The sequence below is a fragment of the Sesamum indicum genome, linkage group LG10 (genome assembly GCF_000512975.1).
Source record: "Sesamum indicum cultivar Zhongzhi No. 13 linkage group LG10, S_indicum_v1.0, whole genome shotgun sequence".
NCBI lineage: Eukaryota > Viridiplantae > Streptophyta > Magnoliopsida > Lamiales > Pedaliaceae > Sesamum > Sesamum indicum.
Genome location: NC_026154.1, coordinates 4,576,357 through 4,597,169, shown reverse-complemented (window position 1 = coordinate 4,597,169; position 20,813 = coordinate 4,576,357). Strand labels below are relative to the sequence as shown.

General features: G+C 31.5%; 4 protein-coding genes across 12 annotated transcripts in view; 3 read left to right on the top strand and 1 right to left on the bottom strand.

Annotated features, from left to right (window-relative positions):
* LOC105171932 lies at nt 4,275–6,364 on the top strand. Of its 4 annotated transcripts, none has more exons than XM_011093203.2 (3): nt 4,275–4,486; nt 4,584–4,731; nt 5,927–6,364. In XM_011093203.2, exons 1-2 carry the CDS (start codon nt 4,394–4,396, stop codon nt 4,680–4,682), a joined length of 192 nt encoding a protein of 63 aa, XP_011091505.1. In that variant the 5' UTR covers nt 4,275–4,393; the 3' UTR covers nt 4,683–4,731; nt 5,927–6,364. The 4 variants fall into 4 exon arrangements, with proteins under 4 accessions (XP_011091505.1, XP_020552810.1, XP_011091504.1 ...); XM_020697151.1 differs by having other exon boundaries at nt 5,908–6,364; XM_011093202.2 differs by having other exon boundaries at nt 4,277–4,486; nt 5,933–6,364.
* Nucleotides 7,584–9,488, top strand: LOC105171931 (probable E3 ubiquitin-protein ligase ARI7). Its single transcript, XM_011093200.2, has one exon. The coding sequence runs from the start codon at nt 7,811–7,813 to the stop codon at nt 9,320–9,322; it is 1,512 nt and encodes a 503-aa protein (XP_011091502.1). The 5' UTR covers nt 7,584–7,810; the 3' UTR covers nt 9,323–9,488.
* On the bottom strand, nt 13,267–13,961 carry LOC105171930 (zinc finger protein ZAT12-like). The gene has a single exon (XM_011093199.2). The coding sequence runs from the start codon at nt 13,904–13,906 to the stop codon at nt 13,382–13,384; it is 525 nt and encodes a 174-aa protein (XP_011091501.1). The 5' UTR covers nt 13,907–13,961; the 3' UTR covers nt 13,267–13,381.
* The window catches only part of LOC105171929 (exportin-4), a 32,045-nt gene continuing 30,269 nt past the window's right edge, over nt 19,038–20,813 (top strand). For 3 of the 6 annotated variants that reach the window (XR_002287904.1, XM_020697255.1, XM_020697256.1), the window contains exons 1-2: nt 19,038–19,255; nt 20,390–20,477. Coding sequence is in view for 3 of the 6 variants with exons in the window: in XM_020697255.1 (XP_020552914.1) it covers nt 19,160–19,255; nt 20,390–20,477 (184 nt within the window). In the remaining 3 variants the exon portion in view is untranslated. The remainder of the gene's footprint in view (nt 19,256–20,389; nt 20,478–20,813) is intronic. The other 3 variants (XM_011093197.2, XM_020697254.1, XM_020697253.1) reach the window with 1 other exon arrangement.

Here is a 20,813-nt window from a genome sequence, read left to right as displayed (position 1 = left end):
TCAAATAATATAATTTTATTCAACATGTGATCTAATACATTTTCTAAAAACGCCACGTAGGACTAAAACCCCAAAAAAATTTCCGCTTGGCATGTCATGTCATTTTTTTTTCAAAAATTAAGATTTCGGCCACTGAAAAACTAAATTTCATCAAATTTAAAACTCAATAGATTTATAAAAAAATGTGCTATTTATCAAACTAAAATTAATATTAAGCATATTTAAGGAACTAAAAAACATATTTTTTTCTATATAAAATTTTGATGTAAATAATTTTATAGGTATATTTTAATAGATATATTTTTTCTGTATAAATTTTTTTATATATTATAGGTATATTTTTAATAGACCTAGGTTGACCAGATTGACTATGTGGGGGTATTTTAGTCATTAATTCTAAATAGTAAGTTTAAGTTGATCAGGAAGCTGTGTGAGTCATTGTTCATAATATATGGGTAATATTTTATATTTAAATTTTCACAAAGGGTTTATTGATATTTTTCCATATTATGAAGGGTCAAAATGAATTTAACTCCTTTTATTTAAGGTTCAATTGGCAATAAGGTCTAATTTAAAAAATAGAATTATTGATCAATTTTTCATGAATTGGCTTGATATGGTAGCATCGCCTTGTGAACGATGAAGTTTGATAAACCCATTGATGCGCGTAGTTGTTCACGTACTAGTAAAGATTCAGTAGTTCAAAACTTCAGATTGAGGAGTTACTCAAAATGCTGCTAAGATATTAGTATCTTAGGTTTCATATTCAGGAGCAGAATAAGTCAATTTGAAACTAATTTTTATGAACAGGTTTGAGGTCATGAGTTCGAGTCTCACCGGATGTGTAAGTACTTATACTTTATACGAGTTATTATAATTTGTTTACTGTCTTCAATCATATTGATATTCATTGATCAATTGGTTGAATTGGTGTATTACTTAACTTATCGAGATGTTGATGTAATCACGTATGTACTTATCACCTCCAAAAAAAAAAAAAAAAGTCAATTTGTACTCTATAACACTTGTGAAATTGAGGGCCCGTCATTATAAGCTCACAAAATCTCACTTAGGATTGTTGTTCTGTTTTAATAGTAATTTTTAATTAGTTATAAACAATTAAAATCAATTATTAATATACGGATTGTTATAATTGTTAATTATTGAAAATTGTAATGTAATTATAATCAATTTATTCAAAAGTAATGCTGTACTTTTGTTTTTTGTTTGTTTCTTTTATTTAAATGATCTGTACGTGTAATTTTTCAGGGATGTTAGGTATAATTTTTAAAATCACAGGTGGTTTACGTGTAATCACACCAAATCTGAAACGAGACGAGTGTAATTATTAAAGTAGCTACTATTAAAATAACTTTGTTGGCTACAAAATATCCCACCAAGTATGTCATTTTATCAAATACATAGTAAGTTTCCTAAATTAGTGCATTACTATTAATCAAAATTAGAAAATTAATTGTACCATATTTAATTTAGAACTGATCCGCTACGAGCAATGTTACGAGTTTGAATTTTTTAATTTTGATATTTTTTTTAGTTTATGGTAAAAAAAATATTCTTTAAATGTTCAGAGTATGTTATTATTTTACTAAGATGATAATAGTCCAAATATATATAGATAGTAACTATGGAATGACAAGAAAAAAATTAAGAGATGTAATATTTGGCTATGAAGATAGATGGAAATTACAAAAATTGTGGGGTACAATTGTCAAAATAAAAAAATGAAAATAAATTGCTAAACAAATTATTATTAATTTTTTTTCAATATTTTTATTTGTTTTTCATATTACTAGAAAACATTAAAAAAATTATTCAAATATTTATTTAATTTTTTTGATAAGTGACTAAATAAACTGGTTTAAATGTATTTTCGATCCCGTAACTCAAATTACTTGATGTTTTCTATTTTTTAATTTTTTAGGGTAGGATTTTGATTTTGTATTTTTTTAATTATCATGATTTTAGTCAATTTTTTGCTAGAATTCATTGTTCTAGCAAAGAAAAATACATATATTTCTCACGTAATATTTTAAAATTGTGGTTTTTATTCCTATTGGCTTATTTTCTGTCAGCATTTTTGTCCCTAACTTTATAGGATAGCATTTTAATTTGGTCTTACATCTTTTTAATTTTCACAATTTCAGTATTTTTTGGCCGGTGGAGGTGAACTCCGACGAACAAAAGGACTGAAAAGGTAAAGGATGAAAATGTTAAATAACTTAAATTACGGGAAAAAAATATATTTAATTCAAATAAACTAGAATTAAGTTTTTAATATAAAAAAGTTTTTGGTATGATTATTGTAAAGTATATTTAAATTTCTAATCTTTTAGAAATAATAACATATTTAATTATATAGATACAATCTGTCAAAATAATTTCCTAATACCATAACAGTCCTTTATATTTCAAATAATTTCAAACCACTAAAATTCAATATCCCACATTTTATTAAAAAGAAAAAAAAAATTCCATGCCTATTGGGATCTGAAATTTTCAACAGTATCAAACAAATTGTCAAATCATTAGTATGACAAGCTAATGGCAAGAATGAGCAATCATTTTGGCATATTTGTTTGTTTTTGTTGTTTTGAATTTTTTAATTTTTTAAATAAAAATATATTTATTTAATAGTATAATTTAATATGAAAATACAATTTTATAAATTAATTTAAATATATTCTCATTTCAAACAATAATCTGTACAAAATTAAAAATATATATTTTTCACTTAAAACTAAAAATTGAAAATAAAAGCACAAACAAACAGTTCAGCGTAAATGTGTCCTTTAGAAGACAATTCAATGATTTGGATATCTTGAATTCTGAATGTGTGCTGAGCGAGGATAGATGCATGTGTATACAAATAAGGGATAATTACATTTAAACCCATGATCTATGATTTATTTATACGAATCATCCTTGTATTTTTCATAATTACACAAACTATCGGGATAATTTGTGTAATAACATTGATACTTTTTATGAGTGTACGCAGATATTTGTGTAAATAGTGTTGCCGACTCTACCAAACGTATGTATAATTATTCAAAATACATGAATAATTTGTGTGAACGGACCATAGGTGACGGATATAAATATACTTATTCCTAAAAATAAAAATGATAATAAATATGAAAAGAAAAGAAAAGGGGTGAGGATGGGGTAATGAAATTAATGATAAAACCTAAAAAAAACAGTTGACTGGTGGATGGAGGTAATGATGTGATGAAATGGAAAGGAAAAGGTGAGGCATTGCATTCAATGATCAATCCCACAACTTCCATATCTTGGGGGGGGGGTGTGGTCTACAATCTACAATCTACAAATGCAAATATAAGTAAAAAAGAGAGATAAGAGAAGAAAAGCAGAAGCTGCAGCTTATGACTTTTTGCTTTTGTTTCCCTTGCATTGGATTTAATCATGATATTGTACCCTCCCTTGTCCCCCCTTTCACATGGATCCTCTCACTTCAGCTCTCCTTTTCCCTTTTATTATTACTTTTAGATAATTATATTTACATCCCCTAATTTATAATTTATTTACATAATTCACTTCTATCTTTTGCATAATTACAAAAATCACCTCTAACAGCGAAAATTATAGGTAGTTTGTGTAGTAATGATGTTTCTAGGGTGTACATGTGTAATTTTTGAAAAAGTATAAGTGATTTTTATAAATAATATTAATATTTTTTGTGGGTGTATGCATAATTTTTTAAAAAATAGAAATGATTTGTAAAAATAGACCACGGGTTAAAAAATATATAATCTTTTTTTTAATGTTATGAAAATTTTGAGTGACTTCAAACTTCAAAAATCATAACGAAGTTATAAAGGTGCTTACAATTTAATAATTGGGTAAATTGCCTCTCTTGAGGTTCAGTATAATTACGAATAATTAAGTATATGTTGAGTAACAATGGATCTAATGTTGTAGTAGTATAATTATTAGCTGTAAAAATTACGTATAAAGTTGTCACTCTGTACAACTAGTGCATTTACGATATTGGCTTCATAATTTAAAAATTTAAGGGGTCGTGTTATATATATAGATTTTTTTATTTCCTAAGAATTTTTGTGAATAGATTTAAAGTTATGAATTTTGAATACTTCGATTCTAATTTGAATTAAATTTTATTTTATATGAAATTCATTTTTCAATTTTTTTTTCTTTTATAAAAATTTAAATTCATGAAGTCGGATGTAGCCCGACAATCCACAACCCAAACCCAAATCCAAGTCGAAAGTTCCACCAAGCGGTTTTGGGCTGATTCTGGTTTTAGGTAGTGGGAGCCCAACTCTGGAAGCAAGTGCAAACTGGAAAAGCAGCGCCGGAGTCGCTGATGCGTCTGAGGATTTGAGATAACCAAATGGAAACGAGAAAACCAGAAATCCGGCAGCTTCTCAGGGACAAAAGATTCTGGTTCGCCTCTTTCCTCATTGTTTGGGCTGCTGGTCTCCAGGTTTTCCCATCAAATTACAACCTATACATATATGTTTGTGTGTGTGAAAATTGTTTTGCTGTTTTGATCTGATTCTATTTCTCTATTCAAATTGCAGGGGCATATGATGTGGATACAGAGGCAAGATTCCTTCAAGCAGAAGTTTGGGAATATTAACCCGGAAATGGATTCCGAGAAGGCTGTTGAAAATCAATAGTAGTTCTGGTCATTAGTCTCCTTGTAAAAAGACTACAGTAATGAATTAGGTTAGCGCAATTTCATCCGACACTTTCTGTTATTTGGTGTGTCTTCAATGCTAAGTTAAAACATTTTGATGAGTCGGAAATCCCAAATTCCCACTTTTGCTGTTTTTACTAACCCTTTTCTGAACTTAGCTTAAGCTTTTGCATAAATTTCTAAAAAATTTATTTCTGAAGCCTGGAGTGTTGGTTTTTCCAATGAAATTTGGGTTTAATGTGTCCTGTTGCGTGAAGAGATTTGGTTGCATTTGTTGTTAGATACTACTGTAAGGTGCTGTGATTGTTGATGATTTAAATAGGGAAGCCCTGGAGAACAATCAATAATTTGTGTATAGTTTGATTGATCATCGACTTATTCAAGTTCAGTAGACATGCAAGTTGAACATGAAAAAGTTCCATGATTAAGTTGTTGGTCTGACTTGGAATGGTAGAACTTGGCATTCATCTCTGTGCTAGAAATCCCAGCTTAGTGTTGTTAATTGTGCATTTTTTCAGCATATTGAAATATTCCTATGGCAGCTTAGGAAAGATTCAGATATAAGCACAAATGACCTGAGAATTAATGTTCTCTGGAGGTGAACCTTTGAGAATTTGAGCTAGAAAAGAGTATAGATCCAGGGTTAGTCTTAATTTTATGGTGGTGAAAGTATGCCTGAAGCTTTTGTTTGTTGTATAATTGGTTAGTAAAGAAATGTCTGTGAGGATGAAAAGCTTTTCTAACCAATAAAGCTGGTAGAATATGATGCTCTTTGTTGGTCTTTGGTTTCAGTTATTGATTACAATTCTAAACCACAAAATATTGTACCCCATGTTGGTCAACACATAATCTGATGATGTTTGTTACCTCTAAATTTATGTACTCTCTTGCTCTTTGTCACCTACTGTGGTATCAGAGAAAGTAGACTGCTGAGTTCAAACCAGTTTGCCAAAATCCTCCATCATGATTTGTGCATAAGTTTGAATTTCTCTGCTAAGCTATGGATAGAATCAGTTGCTAAGATTACATCGATGTGTAATTGGGACAGAAGTCGAGGTGAGTGGAGTGGAAGGAAATAACTGTGTTAGAAAATAAAATGTTGTACTGCTTGTTTTGTGCTCTCTTCCTTCTGATTCTTGCCCGCCTATGATATTAGTCGTTGATAAAGCTGAAAGTATCTGAGATTTTTCGTTTGGGAAAACCAGTGGCCTTAACGAGTTCTAGTCTCAGGACTTGAAGAGTATGAGGGCTGCTTTGCTTGATCTTGGTGAAATTTATATACTTGATTTTGCTGGTAACATCATGGGCGTGATCCATTGTGTGTGGCCGTGGCGTGCGCAATTCCTGAGCCAATTGTTTGGGAGGTTAAGATACCACGTGTGTCATTATCATTCCACATCGACCGGAAATTGGACTTGAGCTTAATATAAGCCTCAAGGCTCCCCTCTCGTCATGACTAGGTGCATTTTCAAGATAAAATCATTTGGTCTTAGGAGATTGTTTAATTTCGTAGGGAGTAGCCAAGGAAAATTAGTGAAATTTGTTGTTTTATGTTTTATTTTTACATTTGAACTAATATCATGGCTTCTTATGTACTCCAATCAAATCCTGTATAAAGGTTGATGGAGCCTGATTTTAGCTGCCCAAGAGCAGCACACTTCACTTGTGCACCTCCGCTGCCATTGATCAAAAGCTGCATTCTTTGTATTTTCCTAATTAAAAATACCATCGAACAAATTAAAATATCATGTAAATATTGAGATAATATTGGTTTGGTTGTCACTTTCTGTACAAAATACTGTGGTAATATACAATGCTTTGTCCGTGTGGATATTACCACATGATTACTTTATTATAGTAACTCTTGAAAGTATTATTCATGTTAATGCTTTTAAAGACCTATATACAGCAATTTTCGTGGTCCAATAACAAATATTGATAAAACTTTTCTTACCAAAAAAACAATTGATGAAGTACGTAATATTAAAGCCCAAAAGAATGTATTTCCAGAAACTAATGGGAGTAGGATTGTCAATTATCCTACTTAGACTCATACTCAGTAAATACACGTGATAATTATTTACAAGTCCTATCCGAATTTTACTCATAGAATACTTCTTTGTGTTTTCAATATCAATTTTTAATTTTTGAAGGTAATTAAAGTGAAAATATACTTGTTTATCCGTAATCTTATTGAAAATATATTGATTTAATAGGACAGTTTAATGTAAAATACAATCTTATCAACTAATCCAAATTTATTAACATTTCAAATGAAAATCTATATAAAATTATGTATTTTTTTTACTGAAAATTAAAACAAAAACAAACAGTTTGGATGAATTTACCATCTATTGAATCTTGTGTTGTATTTTTCATAGTAAATTAGCAAAAATAAAATTTCTCCAAGTTTAAATTTACATGAAAATTTAAAAATCTGTGAGAAAAGATAAGTTAAGCATGGGGAAAAAAAATTGGCATAATTTTTTTTTTCCACTTTCTAAACTATCGGTCACGCTGAAATTAATTTATTAAAAACTTAATTTGAAATTGCCACTATAAAAATATAGATGAAAAACTCTAAATTTTGTCAGAGTTGTACATAAAAAAAATTTAATAAAGTATATAAAAAAATTTAGATGTCAAGTAAATTTATTAACCGATTGGTCTATAAAAAAAATTTACAAATTCAATAATTTTAGGTTAACATATATAAATTATTCTTATTTTTTTAAAAAATTTATATATAGTTAATTAATATATCATCTGTGTGTAAATAAGATCATAAATTAGGGAATATATACGTAATTATCCCATTACTATATTAGTGAACGCCCAAAGCTTACCCAACTCATACTATAATTAAGAATAAACCAAAGAATTTATATTTAAGTTTGTGTTTCCTTAAAGTAAAGGGTAAAGGGTGAAGAATTAGAGTCCTAATACACTCGGAAACCACTAATCTTGTTAGGTTTTGGTTCCTATGATTTCTCCTATACAAAAAACCTTCTTATTAATCAAGAAAATCACATATACAAATTTGCCTCCCTCACCTCCAAAACCCTGCTTAAAATCTCCCCTCCTTGATGCTTTTTTTCTGACAATTCCATGGATTCTGATGAGCAAGATTTATACTACGGTAGCGGCGGCGATGTGGTTTCTGAAGAAGAAGATGGCTACTACTGCAACGACGGCGATGCGGCGGGAGACGACGAGCCTGACCGCACCACCTTCACACAGGAGACTACTTACACAATCCTACGAGAGGAAGACGTGAAGAAACGTGCAGAGAATGATATCGCACAAGTCTCCACCCTTCTCTCCGTCTCCAGGGGCCTGGCCTGCCATCTCTTGTGCCGGAACAATTGGTGCCTGAACGCCGTATACGATCAGTGGTTCGCCGACGCAGAGCGATCCGACGAATTACCGCCGCATCAAGAATCAGGGGAACAACTCTGCGGCATTTGCTTCGAGCCCTTTGAGATTGAAGACATGGTTTCTGCTTCATGTGTGCATTCTTTTTGCGCGGGTTGTTGGAAGACTTACATCTCTTTCTCGATCAATGACGGCCCGGGATGCCTGAGACTGCAATGCCCGGAGCCCAAGTGCAGAGCTGTTGCAGGAGTAGACATGGTCGAGTCGATGGCGTCGGTAGATGAGAAACAGAAATACTATGGATATCTTTACCGGTCGTACGTCGAGTGTAACAGGAATCGGAAATGGTGTCCGGCTTCTGGATGTGAATTCGCTGTTGAATTCAAGGATGCCGGCGGGTGTGAAAGCTACGACGTGACTTGTGATTGTTATTATAAGTTCTGCTGGAACTGCATAGAGGAGAGCCACCGTCCCGTCGACTGCAAAACCGTGGAAAAGTGGATCAAGAAGAACAGTTCGGAGGCGGAGAACACTAATTGGATATTGGCGTACACCAAGCCCTGTCCCAAGTGTCATCGGGCGATCGAGAAAAACCAGGGCTGCAACCACATGACCTGTCGGAGTCCCTGTAAGCATCAATTTTGCTGGGTATGCTTGGGACCCTGGGAGAAGCACACATCTAATTCCACATGCAACACGTACAGGAATCAGAGTTCTAACATAAATGAGGAGAGTAGAGAGAGAGTCAAGCACTTCTTGGCAAGATACACACATTACTATGAAAGATGGGACTCCAATGACAAATCCAAGAAGAGGGCTCTAACTGATCTAAATCAAGCCAGAAACCAGCACATCGACACGCTCGCTCAAACGCAGGGAGAAAACATGGCTGGAGTCCAATTCGTGATCGACGCCTGGACCCAGATCGTTGAGTGCAGGCGTGTACTGAAATGGTCATACGCGTATGGATACTATCACACGTCGAAGGAGAAACCAGGGAAGCTGGATTTCTTCGGGTACTTGCAAGGGGAGGCAGAGGCTGCCCTGGAGAGACTTCACTATTGTGCAGAGAAGGAGATGAGTAAATATCTCATAGCAGATCGGCCATTGGAGGATTTCAAGGATTTTAAATCCAAGCTTTTGCAGTTGACTGCTGTCACAGGAAACTACTTCCAGAATTTGGTGTTAGCATTGGAGAATGATCTTTCTGAAGTTGATGATGAGACTTCTGGTACCAAGAACTAGCACAAGAATCCTTGTGTGTATATATATAGCATTAATATCAGTTTCTATAAACATCTTCAGTTCTTGAATTCTGGATTCTTGTTTAGTTTTTTAGTTTTTCTGTAATGCTATATACTCATCTTTCATTTAAAGTAATTAATGGGAATTTTGATTGTATTTTGATTAACAGGGGTAAATGAATAATTAATTTTTTTTTGAACTATTGAAAATATGGTACATTAGTTTGTGGATCTTGATAAATAGCATTGATTTACCGCATATTTAATTGATAATCATCATTTATAATGTAGAGATTTATTTATTTTTTTATATATAGTGTATTAATTAAACATTAAAGTGACTATTTAATATTATTTTATGTACGTAGAAAACAAGATTTAGTGAGCAAGAAATTTGGCTAGGCATTAGCTTCTGTTGTCTGGGCACAAAATTAGGTCCAATTTCTGGGATGATTTAGAACACAAGTACGGAACTATATCAGAAGGTTTCCCATAGAAAGGAAAAGAGTACCTTTTAGGATCCCTAATTACCTAAATATTAACATAACTATAGGAAAATTCAAGCAATATTTGACTCTATAATTTTCATTTTTTTAAGTAGAAAGATCATTTTTTTATTTTTTATCGACGAGTGAAAATATATTTGAATTATAAAATGTCATCGTAATATTTTATTGTCGACAGTGTCATATATATCAGTTTAACATATTTCTTTATTTTGAATAAAAATTGTTAGTCGTATTTTTATAGTGTTATATATATATATATATTATCACAAATGATTATGGTATAAATTTATATTATCATTCATATGATTAAATAAATTAATATAAAAATTTTAATTTTATTTATTTCTTCAATTAATATTCATTATAAGTTTAATTATAACAGTTCTTAGTTAATTAGGGATAAAGCCCATCATAATTGGTAGTTTCGATAATCTTGAGTTCAAGTTCAAGTAGGTTGTTATATCATGTTTTATACTATTAATTATAAAGATAATTATATTTACATTTTTTAACATATAGTTTATGTTTATCTATACGATTATCTCTTGTTTTTTAAATAATTATACATATACTTTTTAAAAATGTCGATATCATTACGTAAACTATTCCTATTTTTCGACTATTAAATATGATTTTTATAATTATACAAAAATAAAAAATAATTTGTGTAACTATACATACTATAGATTAGGATTATAAATTTAATTATCCTTTAATTATATCACTTATTGGGGTAAAATGTCAATCATTTGTATGTGCTATGACATTCTATAGTTATGTATGGTGGGAGAGCTTCATTTGACCTAAATAAATTAATAAAAATATTTACGATTAATTATATTTAAACTCCTTTTAAAAATGCTGAATTACGTAACACTTTCTTTTAAACTAGTTTAAAAATTACATTTATACTCCTTCAAGAATTCACTGTTTACACCTGACCCATTTTGCTACAGTTTGGACGAAAAATGCTAATTAATTTTAATAAAAAATTTATATAATTTTTTAATTTTACCTTTCGTTTAATATTTTTATGTAATAATTTTATATTTATAAGAAAAATATATAATAATCTTAACCTCACTTTATATATAGTTTACGTTTATCCTTTTGTAAGCACAAAAATATATATAAAAATATTAAATGAGGGGCAAAATTGAAAATTCATGTATTTTTTTTTGCTAATGTCAGCATTTTTCGTCCAAACTCTAACAGATGGGAGGTCAGATGTAAACAAAATTTTTTTGGAAGAAGTGTTGGTGTAATTTCAAGATTTCTTTTAGAAAAAATAGTTATTTCATATTTTTAGATAGAACATAATTATAATTAACCCAACTATTTAGCACATTAACATAGGTATTATTTTAAGACTACTATTAAAATTAGAGTAAATTAAAGCTAATTAAACTATTTTGATTCTCGAAAGTTCCAAATTGACCTAATCAAATTCCATGAATTGACTTTGATTACAATATTATTGTTTTTTTTCATGAACAATTCAAATTGTGAAACTCCAGTACTAATTGAATCATTGGTAATTATTCGTATTTATATGAAAATAGCGGTAATGACAAAACTCCAATACCAAAATAAATTTAATCCCATCTAAGAAAATAAATTATTGACGAAACAAAAGTTTGAATTGTAGAATGCAATATCGACACAATCAAATGATCATCGTTTTGTAACTCCATCCAATTAAAAATTTTGCAAGAATTTTTAAAAAATAAGAGCAAAATCTAGCTTGAACCCGACTCGATCGAATTTAAATTAATGATATGACAAATGCAATATACTTATCATGTGATTATTATATAATTCAAAAACATAATCAATCATATAACAAGTATGATATGGATCTGTCAATATATGAGCAGCCAATATATATATATTTTTTTTCGGATTTAGTAGATCCCAATTTATCATAATAGTTAACACTCAAATTCCGACCAATATTTAAATTAGACTGAAATCCGAATCTATATTTATTGAAATAAGAATTTTCAGTATATGTAGGGTCTAGACCTTAACATACGTATCCGTATATATTAATATTGAATGGGTAAAATATAATACTCTAAATAAAATCATCGAGTTTGTAATTTATTTTATAAATTAATTTACTAGATTTACTTTTTTTCTAAAAATTCTTAAATATTGTATATAGTTTATTAATTTTTTTTATGTATCAATATTTTGGAAAAAAAATACTAAAATTTTTCATCTAATTATTTTCATAGTGAAACTTCAAATATTAAGTAGTTTCTAATAAGACTAATTTGAACGCAGCGTTATAGTTTAGAAAATGAAAAAATAGTTATGAAATTTAAATTAGTTAAATTCAACTAACATATGAAACTGATAAAATTTTTTTGAGTTTGATATGTGAAGAACTCATCAATTAATGAAAATCGAACACAATTTTAGATGGCCAGAAAAAGGTATTGTAAAGTTAAAATATGACTTCCATATTCTCTTTTTCTACCGCTTCTTCAACTTTAGTTCTTATCTCAAATCTATATTGATTATCTAATTGATTAATAAGGGTTATATTTCAATAATGTTTAAATTGCATATGTTAAAAATTCAAATAGCTTATAGATAACAAATTTCTTAAATCTTTTTAATAAATTAATATAGTATTATATTCTCACGATATCATTATAAAAAGATATATACTTGCTCTATTTATTTTAACATAGATAAGATCCAACGAGTAAGACTCAAATCGGACTCAATTCTTCTGTTTATAATATGAGTACAATCCAACGAGTAGTCTGTGCCTAGGAACAATAGGGTATATAAGTAACAATTACGAATATTTATTGTGTTTGATTCTAAATAAAATAATACCCACCCATTAACAGGCTTAATTGAATTAATGGCAGGGAGTGAACTTTTTGTGTTTGATTCTAAATAAAATAATACCCACCCATTAACAGGCTTAATTGAATTAATGGCAGGTAGTGAACTTTTTTCAAAATTAAGAGATCGCTTTGATGTTTTCTTTTGCTCAGTGAATGTTTATGTTTATTACTGTTTTAAGGGAAAATAGCATATTTCGTCTTGTAACTTGGGGTCTTTCACTTTTGATTATTTTCGTTACGAGATTCTCATTTTTTGTCCCATAACTTTAAAAAAGTAGTATTTTTTGTCCCATTACATCTTCTCGTTAGATATTTAACGGAAAAGTCACATAGCCTTAAGTGTATGAGACCAAAAATGCTAATTTTTTAAAGTTAAGGAATCAAAAGTGAGAATTCGTAACACATGGGACCAAAAGTGTAAAGACTCTAACAACCAAGTGCTATTTTCTGTTAAAATATATAATGGAAATGATCATGGTGCTAAAAGTGTTATTTTTTATAAGTTATCCAACCAAAAGTGAGGATTTCGTAATTAATAGGATCAAAAATAAAAAGATGCTAAATTATAAACTAAAGCACTACGTAAAACTCCTTAATTACTAATATGCTAGATGATGTATTAATTCCATTCTCATGGCCAATAAACGAATGAACAAATCACAGTCTAATTTACAGAGAAAACAATCAGAAAAAGCAGTCAACAGCAGGATTAATAATACCATCGCCAAACACAAACTTGTTCTCCAACGGCGTCAAGTTCAGATCCATGCACAAAACCCTCCTGCTATTCGCTCTCTTCACAATAGGAGCCTCGGAAACCGCCGGCGCCGCCCGCAGATTTTGATCATCAGCAACGGCACCTGCTCTGTGTCTCCTCATGTGTCCGCCCAGCGCTTGCCCTATCGGAAACTCCAGGCCGCATATAGAGCACTCATGAGTTTTCGGCTTGGGCGGGGACAACGGCCGCTGCAACGACTCATCTCCGGCCATCAGCCTCGGCTTCTTGTGGCTGGCACGGTGGCCGCCCAGCGCCTGGAACGACGGGAACTGCCTGTTGCATGTCTTGCACGTGAACACACGTGTCGAGAATTCTCCTCCTCCTCCTGCTCCTCGTCCTGATCTGCTTGATAGTAACATCAAGCAGTTGGCGAGGGCAGTTATGTTGTCGTCACGAACCTGGTCGTCTCTCGTCCTCTTCATCATCGTCATAGTGGTGATCGTAGTTGTAGCAGTTTGTGAATGTGTGAAATGGGAAAGAGGAGTGAAAGAGGATGAGATGTATATATAGGAAAATTTAGGTTTGTTTTGGTAGTTGGGGAGTTTGACTTGATATTGTTGACATTTGGGCAGGAGAGAGTCAATCAAATTGGGTTAAGCTTACTTGTTTGGAAAGGAAATACAAACTAATATATATATATATATTTGCATGGTTTTGTTATTATGATCCATGGAAGTTTAATTCTTCCCATTTATTTATTTTATGAATATTATAATTCACACATTTAAAAAGGTAAAAATATGATTTTAGCTATGTGAATTATGGATGGTAATTTTAATTTTATTCAAATAAAAACTTTTAATTTGGTCATGTAACTTCAAAAATTGTGGTAATTTTAATTATTTTCGATTAATTTGATTGAAAAATTCCACATTATAGCAATGTCAAGACTTAAGTTTGGGCATTCGATGAATTCGATGTTTAACATATTACTTTTTCTTTTTTTAGGAAATGATTTGGCAAAATTTTGTAGGAGTCATTTCCTAAAAAAATTTAAAAAGAAATAGGTTGATGACTTGCAATTTCTCGGCATATTCAAGTAGGTCACATTTTTATATTTCGGTGCTCCTTTGCATAAAGTATTGTCTGCTCTAAATTTATAATTTTGTCCTGAAAAACGCACAGTGCTAGAGAGATAAAGCATTAGGGACTTATAAACTATTCATCAATTTTCTTGTCTGCAATCAAATATGAGACGTTATTGTTAAATGTTGTAGATACGGTTCCATTTTTCCAGAACAAGAACTACGATTTTTTTTCTAAAATATCCCTCTCATTTGAAATAATAACGTGATATAATCAATACTTCTACAATTTATTTTAATTTTTATCTAAAATTTTAGTTATAATTAAGAGCAGGATGTAAGAAAAATATAATACATCAATTCTACGTACAATTAATTAATACCCAATAAAAATATCATGTTCAAATTTAATTTATTATATTCAATAACCAAACTCAACAAACTCTTAATTTATATAAAGTATAAATAATTTAATTTATTTTTCAATGTTTAAATAGTAATAATAAAATAATAATCAAACTCGATCAGTGATGCAACAAAAAATGAAGTGTGGAAGGCATCGGATGGCAGTGAGCCGTCATTGAGCTCGTAAGCATGACCAGTTGGCTGATTGTAAGAGTCGTGATTGGCGAGCTAAGACCAAAAAAAACGTTTTTATTTTGTTCTAGAATATTTCATGCATTTCAAGCTTAATAATTAAAGCAAGCTAAAATGCGACTCCGCAGCCAATATTTTTCAAAGTATCTAACTATATTTTTAAATTTGTCAAAGGAAAGAAAAAGTGGATTACTGGACTAGTAAGAGTTGTCGTACAGACGTACACGTTTTATCTAGAAGCATTAGCGTTTTACCATTCAATTTCACACAAATATTATATATAAACCCAGTCAAGAGTCAAACAGAGTTGGGCATTTTTGGTTAATTATTAGTTGGTAGCTTAGAGAGTATTTATTATAATTAAATGAATGTGTATATATATATGTATATTTCAACAATTGGAGTGCTAATTAATTGCATATATGCATAGTATAGTGTTATATTATCATAATTTCTCTAGTGATTAAATAATCAAAATTGCTCATTTATTTGAATTAAGCAATGTGTTCGATTTACTTTGAGTAAATCGATTACAATTATGTTAATTGATACACTAATTAGTAAATATCATATATATACTGTTAGAATAACAATCCATACATTGGTGGGATACGAACACAGGACGTTAGGGGCCGTTTGCTTTCATGTGTGAAATAAACGATTGGTATAATCCGATTAAATAAAATATGAGATATGAGACATTAATAATTTTTGTTGGTAATAAAAAATTACATAGGGTCGAATATTATTATCACATCCCCCAAGACTGGATGGATTACTAGCGGCAACAACCCACCAATCTTACTTGATCAGACCTGGAACATGCCTCTTATAATCATCGGATTTCAATTTCTCAAAACGAAGTCAGTTCCATTGACACAATTCATTGAATCACGAAGCACAAATAGTGTGTGTAAGATGATTTCCGTCAGCCATCAATCAATTGATTGAATTGACATCACTCTCTTGCTCGTCAAGAATTGCAAAAAAAAAAAAAAAAAAATCACAAAATTTCATGCTCTCCATTGTAATTAGATTAGTCTACGTATATTGCTAAGTATGAACACATGCATACAGCTATATATGAGTTAGCACATATTCAAAGATAATAATTATGCAGAAGAAATACAATAGCTTCTTTATCTTGACTGGACTGGTAAGCCACAGCCTACGTACGTATACGCGTATTTAGTTAATTAATCAGGTATTTAGACATGCAGTACTTAGTCAACCACCAATGCATGTAATCTGATCTCACTCTTTAGATATTTCTCAAGTGTTGCACTCAACAGATAATTCCTTTTCTTAAAATTCAGCAAACCCCTTTCCAGTAGTTCACATGCATATCACGACTTATAGTTTTTTTTATATAAATTTATACCCTGTGTGATTATAGAAATCGCCCATGTCAATCAAAAAATAGAGATAATTTATGTGATGTAGATATTTTTTGGGGATATATGCGTAATTTTTTAAAGAACGGGGTGGTCTTGTGTAAATTGTATTGATATTTATGGTAATTATAGGTGTAATTTTTTAAAGAATCAACGGGTGTAGGTGTTAATTATCTCTATATTTTCTTTTATAAAATATAGGACCACTAGTTAGAGTGGAGAATATTATCAATAAGTTAATTTCATACTATCAACACATCCCATAAAGTCCAAATTTGAGTCTCCAGTTATCGAATTGAATTTTCTATTCCAAATTTATTGTATTTTATTTAACATATATATATACATATTGTGTGTATACAATTTTTTTACAATAAAATAAATAACGTATTTTTATACACATAATATGTATATATTAATTAAAATAAAAGATATAATACCATTTGGAATATAGAAGATCCAATCAGCAGAACGAAGTGAATGGATCACTGTAGCTATGATGAGATAAATTACCTTGAAGATATCTCATCATGTTGCTAAATTTCAAGTGGTATATCCATGCTAGGATTACTTTGATACCTTCTATTATAAAACTAATATCAAATAATTAGTTGATGACCTGATCAGATTAAGTCAAAACTTAATGGATAGAAATGTGAGGCTTTTTTATCCAAGTGGGAGGTCTGAAAAAAGGGTTTGGAAAGGAGTTTTCAAAGAGGTAAAATTAATGAGGTTAGGTTAGAAAAAAAATATCTAAATAGGTTGAAGTATTAATTAAGTTATGATATGAAAGTGGAAATACAAGAATAGGCTTATTCAAATTAAAAATATTTTAATATAATACTTTGTTGAAGTCAACAAAGGTGTTGACTAATTTTTTTTGAGGTATTGGGTGTAGTGACCAATCTCTCCAAAGAGTTGTCCAAGATAACAAGAGACCATGAGCTAAGTCCTAAGGGTGACCCTTGGACATAGAGACAAATGCTTGCTTTATTACCCATAAATCACCATTTGCTTTCATAAGGTGGAATTGGTGAGTATTAGTGGTTTGTGAAATGTTACCATAATTTTATTTAGTTAGAGAGTTCAAACTAATGTAAGAAGAATGAACTGAAGTCCTTAAAAGATAAGGGGGACTACGAAGGTAGCTAATTAAACACTGCTGGGTAGTCTGGATGAAAGTAATCAAGAACACGCAACACTTAACTCTATTGGAGTATCAATGGAGAAGGCAACATTTTTGAATTGATACAGGTATTCCTACTGATCAATAGTCTCATCATACTCCACTAGATTGGGAGTATAGCATGTGATGGTCAACTCATTTGCCATGACCTCCCAACTGAAAGAAATACTTTCTTGGCCTTCAAGAGGAACTCTCAAGCTATGCTTTCGTCATCTAGAAAGTCATTTTCCAAACCTTTCATCTGAGCCTACCAATCACTTGGGTTCCTTTCCTATGGGGACATATGCTATCTTTTTAGTTCATGATCTTCTGGTCAAGCCTCCTGCCTAATAGACCCTTGCACATTTTGTAGTGGTTGACATTGATTTTTACACTAGGTAGCAACACCGGTGCCATTTGGGAGGATAGGGTGTCGCATTTGACCTAAGATGATTTTCGTGATCATCTTTGCAGTTGGTCTATTGAAACACATATCATCTTCCTACATAAGGTACCAAATGAGGCGCTAATGCGAGTTGGAGCATGAGATGCTTCTTGCTGCTTCCATCTATGGGAGCAGGCTCCGAAAAGAAACTGGGATGACCTCGCCCGCTTCTCTTGTTTAGTTCCAGTGTTTCTATTGTCAATATTCCTTGCGCTTTAACTCAAAATTCCCATAAGATGGCGTAAATGATCCGTTTGAAATGCTAAATATAATGGATCATGTTCTTGGCTTTGGCTAGAACAAATTTGAACAAGAGGCACCTGCAAATAAAATTTAGCAATCACATACTCAAGTTAGTATCAGAATTAAAGGGGGAAAAAAGGAACGTGCAAATTTGCCACAAATATTGCAAAGTGATAGCAAACATGTCTAATCTAAAGGTTAAATCTAAGTTTTACTTGGTATAATATTTATCGTGAAAGGTAAAATAAGGTTGATTGCGGAAATAGTTATTCTGTTTGGATAGACTTCCCAACATCATCGTTATTGACAACAAGGATATACGATTCCTACTAGACCAAGGAAGCATAGCTAAAGAAGAGAATTAGGGAGAGGGAGACAAAGAGAAAAACAGAAAGGAAGATCTCGAATTGTCTTTATACACTGTTGTGTATTTTTTTTTATGTAGAAAATCAAATCTTTCTTTGTAAGATATGACTACATATTTAAAATTTATTTTAAACCTGACCGAGAATGAATTAAAAGGAACTCGAATATAATTATTAATTTATTTTTTCCAACAAAAAGAGAAGAAAATGCCAAGAATTAAGCATGTTTTGGCAAAACTAAGTACTCAAGGAGTTGACTCAAAATTTCAATTTTTATTTGGGAACTGGAAAATATAAAGTTACTTTGAGATTGAATCAAAGACTTAGAAAAAAGGGATGAGTACTTAAAACTCACCCTCACTTAAAAGGAAAAAAGTGATATCAAAGTGAGCTCTTTGGCTTCCTCGCTCTCTTTCAAGCACAGCACTGCCGACTGCCCGAGTGACGAGAATGCATCAGGGGTATTATCAAAGCATGGGGGCAGCCGATATGGCTCAGCTTCAAGCCACCATGCAAGCAATTGAACTTGCCTGCAATTCTATTCAGGTTCTCTAATCAATTTATGTATATATATGTATGTATTCCCCAAACCCTTGTTCAGTGAAATATGCTAATAATTTTCAATGAGTTTTCAGAACTTGTACTTGATTCTTGAACGATTAGATAGGGCGCCCTAGAGAAGCGGAAAACCATTATTTCTATTTATATGTCTCTGCTTTGTGAGTTTGGCTCGAGTGAGATTCGGTTTTCCTCGGGTTACATAAGTGATGATGAAGCGTATTTCATCAGCTTCCATAATCGATGCAACTCGGGCTGAATACCATAGCTTGTGTGTGATTGGTAGGAAAAGGTTTTTGTGAGATTCATTAGGAAATTCCTTGTCCCATCTTTGTGAATCAATAGTTTTATTTATAATGTAAAGGACTGTGGAATTATCGCTACTTCCTATGTTCTCTGCGGAAACTGATATCAGATGTCTATCTATTGTATCTCTGAGTTAATTTAACAATAGTTACTTGTTCGATTGGTGTCTGTGATTAATTTGATGTGACATGTAAATGTTGAGGTGCCGTGTGGCTACTTTCTTGCACTCAAGTTGTCAGCAGGCTGGTATCATCTATTGTATCTTTGGGTTACTTGAAAAATAAGTACTCACCAATCTCTGTATTGTGGCTACTGGTTAATTTTTCACACTATCATCTTTTAAGTTCAGAGTTCAGCCCAGTCACCTACTTTCATCTACCTTCCTGGGAAGCATGCTCTGATGATTGTCAAACCTAGATAAATTTCTACCTGACCATAATCTGTTGTGGCGATAACCTCACTATTCTAACTGACCACAAAGTCTTGATGAAACTGAAAAAGGCTAAGCTTGTTAAAAATAGGAGAACATTGTATCAAATGGCACTATAATATGCTGTCGGAGACTCAGATTTAATGTAGAATTAGGATCATGTCAGTCCAGAAGTAGATTGACAATAGGTATGGTTAACAATGTCACAAGTCATCCTTCACCAGTAAATGGATGACAAACTGAGGAAAGGTTGTGAGGATCTTAGTTCATTTTATTTTCATATGTTGCTTGTAAGTTATGAAGTCTTTAGCCTTGTTTATTTTATAATTTGTTTTGATTCATTGGGTTACATTGACCTATGGATATGCGTGGGTGAAACTAAGCAGATGCATACCAATCCAACTGCTGCTGAAGCTACCTTATTATCATTAAGCCAGTCGCCTCGGCCATACCAAGCATGTCAATTTATTTTAGGTACGTTCGTCCAATATGCATATTTTCCCTCATGTAACATATTCTTTTGTAAAACTTAGTATGCCTATGTGCAATGCCAATTAGTCTATGGAATTACTTAGATTATAGATTCTACAACAATTCATTTATATGACTTTTTGCTACTTACTACTTTTGCTTTGACTAAATAGCGTATTTTGTTATAACTTGCTCAAGCGAATTGATTTTACTTGTAATAAATTTGTGCTAGGGAGAGATGCCATTTATCATGTGTTTACTTGTCTGATTTTGGTGACTGGAAGACTCTATTTGGCTTTTCTTTCTGGGACACTTAGCTGGCAAATTTTAAGGAGCACT